We start from the raw sequence: 12,867 nt of genomic DNA, 5'->3' as shown, positions 1-12,867 counted from the left end.
CAAACGCAATGAACCAAACTTTCAACTCATAGATCTTGCTTTGTGTAAAGTGAATCCATAGATAAATATACAGAAAGTCTCCGGTTTTCTACCGGTAAATTGTTAGCGCATAATTTACAAGTTAAAATAAGAAGGAAATACTATACAAAGGTTGAATGTGAAATTGTAGGAAAATGTTCAACACTACTTGAAATAAATACAATTGTGGAATGTGAAAGGTCAATAATCATATCTGAATTCGCATTATATTCTCTATCTTGAAATAGATAGCGGATTACATAATATCCTTATCTTTCACGTTTCACGCTGAAAGCTACGTAGTTGACGTTCCTTTTAACACACCTTGCGTCCCTTTTAACTATGTCGCAGTAAAAAGACAAAAAGACAAAAGCTCTTTATGCAGAGGATCTTTATGCATTTTGTGGACAATTTGAAGGAGCAGGAATGCGCACAATATCAAAAAAATCATTTGGCTGAGTGAAACAAATCTCTGCGTAGATTTCACTTCTTCAGTTGTACTTCTAAAAATATGAATTTCAATAAATATCCACAGTCTAATTATAATAATTATTACCTTACGTTATACCTACATATGTTATCTACATATGACAGTACATGCAACTGTGATTAATCTCTTTTCTCATAAGAAAATAGATCATTTTAGAGGGTTAAAATAAAATGAGATAATCTATTTTGAATAATCTTCGATACCACTATTTATGAATTGGTGGGCTTGTTTAATGATACATAAAGTGTAATGATGTGTTCATCGAGGTACGTATATACCGAGTGACAGTGAAACGCATCGTAGTGAAAAGAAATTAACATCGTGTGTGGACGGACGTCACAATTGCTTTTCGTTACTTACGCGAGATCAATTGATCGCAATTATACTTTTAAAACGAACCGTCCCTCGAACCTGCTGTCCTGTATGTCTTTACGGAAAGAAGAGCGACATTTAACCCTTTCAGATTCACTGCGTTCGATCGTGTGCCTTGTTAATTGTTAATATACAGATCTGAAAGGGCTGACATGAAATTAATAAACTCCGTTCGTTATCTAAAATAACATAAAGACAAAACGTTATCGATACGTGGTAAATTAAACTGACATGTGAAAAGAACGAATATCGCGAAACCTCGAAGTCGACGTAATGCAGTAATGTAATACATTCTCCATATTCTATTCTTTTTAAAATCGTAATCGAGTTTATATTATTTCAATGAAAAAAAAATATGTCTTCCATTCCATTACAATTTCCTCGAAGTCAATCGAAAATGTATCGCACCGATCGTCTCTGATCCGAATAATTAATTCACCGACCAACTTCGAGGTTTCATTCGATAACCAGACAATCGATCGAATTATAACCCTTTGAGATCAGATTTAAAGTTAATTTTATTCAGTTACAAGAAATTTTTTTATTTGATATAAGAATGGACGTGGAATTGTGTCGTATTACAATGAAATACGAGCTGAAAGTTCGAATATGACAATGGAAATTACAACTGCCCGATAAGTTCAACGATTCTGTTACGTTCGATTATTTCATTCTTACAGCCAGTATTATCAATGTATATGTTATTGTTAATTATATGTACAGGCAGTGTTTCAAAGAACCGATTTTCATCAAATATCGAACCTTAATATCTCATACCTACCGAAATTTTTTAATACATTCGTTATCATACGAGAATTCCTAATGTTCACCTATTTTTTCCAAGAATTATAAATATCAATCCTTTTTTTTTTATTCCTTTTTTCTTTTTCTTCTATTTCTTATATCACTTGTTAAACGTTAAATTGAGCGTCAATACAATTTTCCTGCGCGCTGTTCATCAACGATAGTAATTAAATACACGCTATTTAGTTATATAGTCTATGGAGAGTCTATCACGGATAAACACGTTGTCTCCGTAAGAAGTAGCGTTTCCTAATGAATTTCGAGGATCGATAAATACGCGTTATAGTTCTGCTTAAGAATATTTAGAACCTCGAGAAACCGCGTTCCAATATACATTGCATAATCGATCGACGTACGCAACTTTATCAACGAGTGAATTATAATTGCCCACTTTCGACGATCGGAACTAAACGAGAACACGGGTGTCAGAAGAGTAATCGATGCTAAAAGGCGTGATGCGACATTGATGCTATTTAAAAGATCGAGCCAGAGCACGCGTTTCTCTTCGGCGTGTCTCGCTAAATGTATATTGCGTTACAAATTGAAATTAGTATCACCCAACAGATGGTAATAATAGAGCTGAGCAGAATGCCGCATATGGGGGACGTATGCATATAACGTGCATTTAACTAAATTTCCAGGTGTATCGTGTTTCTAATCGAATAATAAAATACACGTCTATAATCATACAAAGTAATCGTACACGTGGTTAACAAGCACGACCGAGCAACGAAGCAGTCTAATCAGGGTATATACTCTAGTTACAGCTCGTACACCTCGAATGCACCATTGATCTGCAGCATGATTACAGTCGCTACTGCCAAAAAAGAAACAAGAGAAAATCAATAAACTTTCCGATAACAACAGAAACGGACGAGAAAAAGAAGGAGAAGTAAAAAAGAAAGGGAGAGCCAAGTTAGTTATACGCTACCGTTCACAAGTATTTGGACGTTTGGTGCAACTCAATCCGAATGTTCATATACTGTTATGTTTTCAAAGATATTTTGATTTCGTTCACAGATTTTGTTATATTTTCAATATATATTCAATATAATATTATAATAATATTTCAATATTTCGAAGAACGTTTCTCAATAGTTCGTTCTTTACACGATCTCCTAACTGGGGTCATTTGACAGTGGTTATATAGAAGGTGGTTTAAATATGGACTGGCATTTTTATTTCAGGACTTATTGGCAAATCTGTTGGAGATTTTTAGGAGGTGACACTTCGATGTAATATATAAAACACGTTTGCTTTGTGACACGAAGTTAAAACAAGCTGAATGGACGTACTTCATTCATAATTTATAACTAATAGCACAAATACGTAACTCAGACTATATAGTTGAAGTAATAGTAAAAATGTTGATTCTTAAAAGTTCAACTAGCCCATATTTATACTCGAGCCTGTGTATTCGGGTCACCTCCTCTTATTCCGCTTTTAAACTAAAACAGAAAGTATATCTGCATCGTTCTAGAGTTTCACGTTTGTCCGTGGTAGATGTTTAAGAGTTTAAAAATCGTATAAACTTCAAGAGTGCGATTAGAAACGTTTCACTCGCTCTGTGATCCCAAGATTTTCAACAGACACGGTCGAAGTCACTTAAACTCGGATGACAAAAATTCATTCACATTCAAAGATCATGAAGTTTAACGTGTGACTTAAAAGAACTGAATATTCGTTTACCAAGTAAAATTTTCGTCGTATTATCACGAATTCGTACTCCTTACAACAGTAAGACACACTTTCATTCTTTAATTACGTTCTTTGGAAAAATCGAATAAGGATAGTTAAAAACTAAGACAACGAATTCTTGTTCTTTTATTTATACCGATTAACTGTTATTTTCATTTACTAACTTTGTACGATTGTCTGACATAAGATCAGAAGCCAAAGTTAGATTAAACGCTTTCTCTTGAAATACGTTTTACATATTTGCGAAAAGTGTCCAAATGAACTTACAGACGATAGCGTATCCGCATAATTCAAAATGCTGAAAAATCAAAAATCTTTCAACGAAGAAACGCGCGTAGGAGAACAGGGCATGAAGCGGCATGACACGATGAAAAATAGAAGAAACAGAACGGAGGGGCGATCGAGCGTTAGAAAGAAGACAGTAAAAACGTATCTCTGAAAAGTGCAATCACAAAAGCGTTCCGCGCTTTTCTCGGATCGAGCACGGCAAGGTCCGACGTCCAAGTACCGCGGCCTCACACCCCCGGATTATCGTCCATCGTCACGCATTTTCTTTCTCGTCTCTCGCACTTCATCGTTTTCATTCTGCCGTTGCCTTTCTCGTGGCTGCCAGTTGCTACGAAAACTTGCGGAGTTTCTATCTTGTCGGACGTTGCCAGGAAAGACCGTTTAGATTTCTCTTGAACGCGCAAAACTGTTTCCCGTGTACATCTTTCAAAAACTTTAAATCCTTCGTTTCTATCTTTTTGTTTTCTTTTTTCTTTCTCTGCTTTTTGTTAATCTCCTTTTTGCTCTTTTTTCCCCGTAACTATTTTCATTCGTTAGTTGCTTTTACAGTTCTCTCTGAGAGGATCGAACCCGATTCAAAGATTCAAAGTTTCGTGGATTTTGCTCGATTCTTTTCGACTGAGCGACCGACACACAATGCACATGCAGCGAAAGAGAACGAGATTCGGCAAGGTCCGACAGTAGCAGGTAATTCGTGTGTGTGACGAAAGTTTCGGCGGCTTTGTTCAACGATGGTGGTTCAATGCGCGCTGTCGGACATTGCCTGTAACATACCGACACGAAATCCGTCAGAAAGTTACCGCCAATGGTGAAAGAATGGATCTGAACTCATCATTGGCTCACGAATTGCGGCACGCTGCTGCCTGCAATAATCTTTCTTCCTACGCACACTGTGGGCCATAAGTATTTCAACGTTTCGTATTCTCCCGTGTTAACTTAAATCGGATACTTTCCGCTGCTTTTGTTTCTTTGGTTATTTTATTATAAATCTAATAAATATAATAAATGAAATATTAAAATTTAAAATAGTAAAATTTGCTGCAGCTTCTCGATGATTGCAACGAGTAGGAAGGTCCCGATACTTATGACCGGCACTGTGCTTTCTCAGTTTCCCAATTATATTATTTTCTGTCTACCTTTATCGGACTTTTCCTCGAGAATCGTTTATGCACCGTTCGTAAACCTTTTCTTTTTCGTTTTTTAAAAACAGTTGCCATTGATCGCGCAACCAACACTTGCATTCCGAAAGATACCCGCGAGCAATCGGCTTGAAAAGTGAAAATAGATCGTACTATTGCAGCCAACTGCGTAAAACGTAATGGGATTGCGTAATCCAGTGTGAGAAATTAATACTGGGAGTTTAATGAGTATAATAGTTTAGAGCGAAGTCGTTGCTGTCAGATAACGAATTTCCTATTAATAACGAATAACAACGAAGTAATCTTTATGAATATTCAAACGAAACAAACATTTATCCTTTCCAATTGGTATAGAAAAATTGCACGTTGCAAATCTATCGTCTTATAGATTCAGTAGTGTAACTACTCCCTTACGTGTAACTGATACGATCGATTGAATTATTTTGTAGTTGCACTGCTGAACGTATTTACGCTAATTATACACAGTACCGAGGAGAAGTTATCTGACCGCGTGATGCGTCAACGTTTCTCCAACGACTTGTCGAAATTACAGAACGTCGAGTGCGCAAGTTTTTGTGGATAAAAATTGGTAGAGCGTGCGGAGAACCTAAAAGGGACGTAGTTCGATTGAAATTAACATTTCCACGACACGAACTGCGATGGCATTATTCGATTACGTGGTGTATTATTTCTGTGTTCCGCAGAGTTAATTATCGACGGCCGTACGTGATAACAATCAACGAAAGAAAGAAATTCTCAGACCAACTGATAAGAAACTGAAGGAACATCGAAAGGTCTATTGGCATACCTAGAATCTATGTGAACAGAAAAAAGTGAAACAAGTTAGTATCTAATTGAAAGAAGCACATCGACGACTACGTTTTAACAGTTTATCCTGCTTTGGTGTGCTTTGAAAACGTGATCGCTGGTGCACTGTATACACGTGACGCACACACGAATCGTGATCGAGAACCTCCATTTACAGAAATTCGTATCGCTGCCCTAAGTTTCGGTGCCCTGCGTGTTCTCTGTGTTCTAAAAGAAAAGCACATTCATTCATTCGTTATTGATAAGCGAGCATTCCAGGACCGCAGTGACGTGCGAAAGGAGCACTGCCAGTCGAAGGATAAGATCCGATTCGACGATGCAATCGTTAGACCGCAGGGTTTCCCGACGAAAAAGCACTTGGACGACACGTTATTGCATTCGATGGAGCCAATTTTCCATTCTACGCGGTCTTATATTATCTTTTTCTTTGATCGATGTCTTCACTGTCCTTTAATCTTCGTGATATCCTCAATCCTCTCATTTATCAACACTCGTCTCTCATTTCAGCTCGTAATTACTTATCTATAGCAAGCTCTATCTTTTTATTCATTCTTTTTTTTTTACTCGACGATTGCTGTGTAATTCACTGGATGGAATTCATTTGCAAAGTTCTTATCGATCTTTCTTTTTGTTAAACAACGTTAGAAAGGATAGAAGCCAATATAATGTAAAAAGATCGTGTTATGATGAGAGGATTAGTGTTCCCAATGACTCTATCGTCTTCGGCTCATCGAACTTCCAATGTTTGTACACTGCTATTTGCAAATTACCACGATTACTTACAAATATGTGTTGCAATCGATTACACACACGTGTTGTATCGTACGTAGCAACGAACGTTCGACGATAGCTTTCAGAAGAATCGTTAATTCGCGAAGAAGTAAAAATCCGAAGAGTTACAAGTTCGATGAATCGAGGATACGTAATTGTTAAAGGATTATTGAATTCGAATAGCGTGGACGAGTAAAGGGGAAAGCGAGCATCAAGGAAAGTTAATGTCGTTTCTTTCGGGCTCCGCAGATCGTCGGTTCACTCGCGAACTAAATGAAGGAGAAAAAAAAAAAGAAAAAAAATCAATCGCGTAGATTTTATCTGCCGAGAGGCGGTATAAACGGTAAAACTCTCGGAAAGAATTTGTCGGGAAAACACGCGACCAAGTAGAGTTAAAGTCGAAAGTTGCGCAAACCTTTATTCGGAACCTCTATACCTCACAGTATCAAATTATTCTTTTATATCACGATATTTCTCTTATGTTTCGTTATCTTACTATATTTTGCACGTAACTAGAAGACATTTAAAAAAAACAATATTCACAATATTTTATATAAACTATATATATATATATGTTTATTGGTCTACATGAAGTGATAGATTGCAAAATCGCGCACTTTTTATCTGAAGATTTTTACGGTAATTTTATCAGCACTGGTAGGTATAGATGCGTTTGTATAAAGAAGAACTCTGTATTGTAGTAGCATTTCTGTTAATTTTGTATGTATCGTACCGAGCAAGGTTGGCCATTCTTTCCGTGAACGTACATGTTTCGTACAATTTTGTATTAAAAATATGCATACGGAGAAACCGTTTTTACGGAGAAAGTTAAGAACGAAGAAAATAAATGGTGACCAAGCTCCGTATTCTAACATACGCGATATTGTTTCAATGTGTTGTCACCGAGTAAATATTATAATTTCCGCAAACGAGGCTATTCGAAACATTCGCGAGAAAGATTCGTAAAGGAATGAAATATCCCATCGAAATTTAAACCACATACAAAACTGTTGAGAGGAATATTTACTCGTTTTGTGATCGTGCCAGACCTGATTTCGAGATTCTAGCAGCAATTTCGCTGACACGGATAAGAAGTTAAACACAACTCTACGGGATACCGGATCAATTTGTCACCGGTATCCCGTAAAAAAGAAAAGAAGAAAGAAAAATCAAGCAGACACACATAGATAAAAAGCTGCACATCGAGCGGATTTGGTCTCTTTTCTTTTCTTTCCTTTCGGCGCTCGACGTGCTTTCTTTTCTCACGAAAGACCAAATAGAAAAAAGAAAAGAAAAAAAGAAAAGGAAAAATGGAAAAATTGTTTCACACTAGGCGTGCTTGGGTACATCGTGTCATTCTGCCATTGTAGACGTATCGTTGCAAATTTATTATTTCACTAGGGCACGGCGGTGTGAAGAGACAAACTTGTGCCGTGGCTATTCGACACCAACGAGATTACATCGATTCCAAACAAGAACGATATCATTGGATGCACATTCGTTCAAATAGATATTACATCGAGGAAAAAGCAGCGGTTATACTTGATGCATACATATATGGTAGATAGTAAATGAATAGAAAAAAAAGATAAAAAATATGTCTTGAGATAAGAGGAACGGTGAGTGTGCTCGATATAAATATACAACACCTTTGTTTTTTTTTTTTTTTTTTAAATGCTTTCACACACACACACAGGTAACTTTTATATTTGGAGAATATGCGTCAGTCTTGTTCAACGCTTTGTATGTTAACACAATGGCAGTTGTTTTTGCGAAAACGATACTTTACACTAACATTAACTTACGATATTGGTTTATGTTTTATAACTTATTTACATACACATATATGGATATACACATACAGGGTTTCCTTTTTAACACTTCACATATTATCTGTATTGAGTGAATAACATATAGTGATAATAAATATTTGGAAAATACTTTTTTTCATAGTGAATTCCTAAATGACTACTAAAATGTTTCAAATGGAATTATATATTTGATTTTTGTCATTATATTGTTGAACATATTAAGACGAATTGCGTAAACATAAAATGTACGTATTTTTATTTAAAATTAACAAAGTTGATAAACATAGAACGTTGCTTGAAAATAATTACTAGAGCAGTAGTTCATGAAAATCAATTAAACTAAAGCTATTAATTGGATTCTACAAAAGGACGAAATATTGCTTGAACATATAAATGCTTGAATATATAAATTATACTATCGTATACTAATGTGTTTAATCCTCATTGATTTTATTAGACCGGGGATAAAGTGAGAAATGTTTTCAACGTGCTGTGTTTGTACGTATATACACTGTTCAAAAATAAACTGAGCGAAAAAGACAAGTACTATTACTTCCAGTATCATAAACTAGATTACTTTGCGAATAGAAGTATCATTTTCAGTTTGATGAAAAGAAAGTAAACAATTTCATTAAAAAAAAAAAAAAAAAAACAGAGCTACGTTAGCTTCGTAACGCGATGGAAAATGATATTTTCAAAATGTTCATTATCGTTAAACATTGTCCAATCGACACAGATAAATTTCAATTTGTAACTTCTTTCTGTTACATTGATTTCTTGCAAAAGGTTGGAAAAAAATCGTTCGAAATATTAGTATGAACACTCTGTAGGTATACATACATATATTATTTGTTATATGTAAAACAGTATCTTTTTTATTGAAATTAACTGACAAACTATCTGTGAAAAGACTTCGTAACAGTAAACAGAACAGCGAATGGGACGATATATGTATTGAAAGTATAAGATATACATATCATCCTTGGGTCTGATTAAAATCAGACTCTACTACTAGTTTGCATCCAATGTGACCGCACTGACGTTCTGATAGTCGTGCCTTTAGTAGCCATGTGCGGATACTAAAAATTTACGAACGATTCTATCCTTACAGACGGGCTCGAATTTCTTTTTTATCGGATTTAACATAGGTGTTAAGGCTATATATTTAACTTTTTTCTACGTTAGATACATTGTTTAATTAATGAAATAATTAAATATTAGTTAACAACGCATATCATAACGAAAGCGTCATAAACAAACTTTTACGTAGCAATCTATCAATTTATAGCAAACAATTAATTTGTATTTGTCAATTTATATCGAGGTATAAATTTACAATTTGAAAATTATAAAAAGAAAAATTATACGAATAGGTATACAATCTGATTGTATAAGATTTACTATTTGCTTCTAAGCAAACTATCAATTTTGATTACCTTCATATTCGAGACACATTAGAAAATATATTGGAAAATGTACGAAATACAAATATGAAATTCTAAAATCATCAAAGAAGAAGAATTTTCTAAACAGATGTGTACAATGATTTTATTGCCTTTTTTGCATTTTTTACTTACTCTATCAGCTGTTTATTTTTGAAAGAGAAGTTATTACGATTATATCACACTCGGCGACGCTATGGTTTCAGTAAACTACGAAACTCATTTCAAACGCAAATTGCTATCAGAGAGCGATAGGAAGCGAAGAGATTGTGCAAATAAACAGAAGCTCATATCCGTTGAGAATAATCGTTAAACACGAAACACATTGTAGATATCTCGAAATGATCATTTGGATTAGGTATATTACGTTCATCTGGTTAAGTTTATCTTATTATTTTTGAATTAATATATCGCATATTTATGCAGGGTGTCGCGTTATGTTATCATTCCGACGCAAGTGATAAAATCTTTAATTCGAGAAAACTGTCGCGAAAAATTTGTGGAGCATTTAAAGGCGCAAAAGTGCGCACAGAGTTCATAATACACAAAAATATAAAAATAAAATATGTAAATAAACTACTCAAAACTTTATTTAAAAACAGAGATAAACTACTTAAATTTCATTTCTTTAGAAATTTTCATAGTAAAATTCTCTACATAAATACAATTTGCTCGTACAATTCGAAGTGCAGAACGAAATAATACAAATGCTACATGTTCTAAAACATTTCTTAGAACAAAATGCAATTCCACAGATAATTGCGAAACGTGGGAAGATTTATAATGGAGCACGCTGTATTTTCTCCGCGTGAAACACAACTCACGAATAAGATTAAAAATTACAAATTCTCAGGAAACAGGAAACTAGACAAAATCGGTTTAAAGCTGTCATAAAATTACACGTTTAACGTATTTCGAACATTTTCCCAGTACAAAATATATTCTAGGGATAATTACGCTGGAAATCTATAAACAGACTTGGCTCCTCCAGATTAACGTACGAATCAAATTTCATCAAAAAGAATTATCCCCAACCTTACTTACTCCGTTCAAAACGTAACACCAACGATTCACAAAGAACATGACTGTCAACGAACATGCGTGGCGCCGTTTTGCTAAGATCCAACGAAAATCGAGCCCAGTCCAATCGCGGTAACATGAAACGCCCGTGCAAGCCTAGTCTTCAAGCGCGCGCGCGCGCGCACACACACACACACAAAATAAAAGGAAACACATAGGAAAATCATACATCATAACGAGGACTGTATAAAAGATGTGACGACGTGACTTACGCTAGGTGTGGTATTGCCTTGGTTCACGTGCTGGGCTGGTACATCGTCGTGAAAGTAATCGTCGTTCTGAGTTCCGGGTACACTCTGAGCAAAGTCCAGGAGACGACGGTTCGGGCTGTCCGGTGTGGTCGGCAGATCGTTAGGCAAATTTGGGAAGCAGGACGAGGCGCTGCGCCGATGTCGCGAGAGACTGTAATGCTCATAGTTACGATAACAGCCTGGCCCGGTCTGGGCAGGACCGCGTCCGCACGCGGATTCTCCCTCGGTGCTGTTACCATCCACGCCGGACATATTGTGACCTGGAAACAGGTTCCGCGTCCGTTCTGTCTTTCACAATGCCGTAATCGGTAATCAACCTTGACGCAAGAATAGGCGAGGATTCGCTCCAACTTTTGCACTCGTCTTCGACAACGTACTCCAATAGAGAAAAAGAGAGAAAGAAAGAGAAAAGAAGGGAGAGAGGAGGACAGATAGACAGATAGATATGTATAGAAGGTGAGGAAGAAAAGAGGCATGCAGCGATATTTTTTCGATGAACGACGCTTTCTTTGCTTTAACAAGTAGGCTTGGCTCGATTGTATACGAATAATGGGAATTAAATGTTTCGGCTTGGTCCGGCGTGGTAGGCTGGTCGTTAGGTGGATCAGGAGCATAGCAGGACAAGTATATGGCAAATCATAGATACCAGCGTATTAGCGAGCTTTGCGTAGCACGATTACGAAGAGAATTTTGTCCCAGTTGCAATTTATGTACAGCATATTTTCTCTGATTGACGTGATTCCTTACGCCGAACGTTTAGGTATTCGTTGATAAGATATGAATTTGACGCGACTTTGAAAGCAAAAGTAAAACGATTCTTAGCGTGATCTTGTACTTTGATACTCTTCTGTGATTGCTACATGTTGTTTATACGTTGATTTCAATAGAATGAATTTTAAAAGCAAATGTAAGACGATCGTTGGATACTTTTCGATACTCAATTATCAAAATTCAAGTTTCTGTTCTTTTGGGGAAAGTATTACAACGTCTTGATCGATTATCGTGATTAGCTTTCACGATCGAAAGACACATTAATACTACATGTGACGTGTGGTAATTTTTTTTGCTTATTACAAGTAATGAACTAGAACATGAGCAGCTTTTCATTCTCATTCACTTTAATTTCATTTTTGTTCGTTATATTAACTATAGTGCTTATACGTTTCGTTCAGAAGGATATGATTCTCATCTGAAAAACTGAATTCTGATAATTGTATCACAGCGATTGGTGAAAATGATCGGTCACTTCGTATAATTTACAAAATTTTCACATTATACTATATGTATAATTTACGAACAAAAGATTGATCTTCGTCTTAATCGATTCCTCACCCAAGATCTCTTTCTAAAAATCATCTTAATTTTGATTCAAAGATTTAACTGCAATTTAAAAAGATCTTTACTTTAAATATTCAAATGTACCATTTTGAGAATATTTTGTACATAAATGTGTTCCATGGTATTATCAGTGTTCTGATGTATTTATTCCCAATCGTATCTAAGATCAATATTGTTTCATGAATATAAAACAATTTTAATTACAGAAAGAACAAATAATTAAATAAATATATATATACACTTGTATTTTTTGTTGATGTCAAACGAACATACTTGCTAAAAATAAAATTCTTATCAACGTTCGAAATATAAATCATCGACAAAGGTAATATCGATATAAACGATACCAATAAATTTTAATAGTGTTTGCTCACCATCCACGCCGGACATCTAACGATTTGGCAAGAGGCTCGATGTCCAGTTCGTGCGTTTTCTCGCACCTTGATAAGTTTATCAATTATGGCGCAGGTGCGATAACAAAAAAAGATGACTGATCGTGCTTAGTGTGTCAGGTGTTAGTTATCACTAGAACTCCGA

General features: G+C 35.6%; 1 protein-coding gene across 8 annotated transcripts in view; it reads right to left on the bottom strand.

Annotated features, from left to right (window-relative positions):
- The window catches only part of Shab (Shaker cognate b), a 68,387-nt gene that overhangs the window by 26,444 nt on the left and 29,076 nt on the right, over positions 1-12,867 (bottom strand). For all 8 annotated transcript variants that reach the window (XR_011172867.1, XM_069111310.1, XM_069111305.1 and 5 more), the window contains one exon: positions 10,954-11,252. Coding sequence is in view for 7 of the 8 variants with exons in the window: in XM_069111310.1 (XP_068967411.1) it covers positions 10,954-11,252 (299 nt within the window). In the remaining variant the exon portion in view is untranslated. The remainder of the gene's footprint in view (positions 1-10,953; positions 11,253-12,867) is intronic.

This window comes from Bombus flavifrons, chromosome 4, assembly GCF_040668555.2.
Source record: "Bombus flavifrons isolate JBK064 chromosome 4, iyBomFlav1_principal, whole genome shotgun sequence".
Taxonomy (NCBI): domain Eukaryota; kingdom Metazoa; phylum Arthropoda; class Insecta; order Hymenoptera; family Apidae; genus Bombus; species Bombus flavifrons.
Note: the sequence above shows the minus strand (reverse complement) of the source record. Positions and strands in the feature narration are given on the sequence as shown.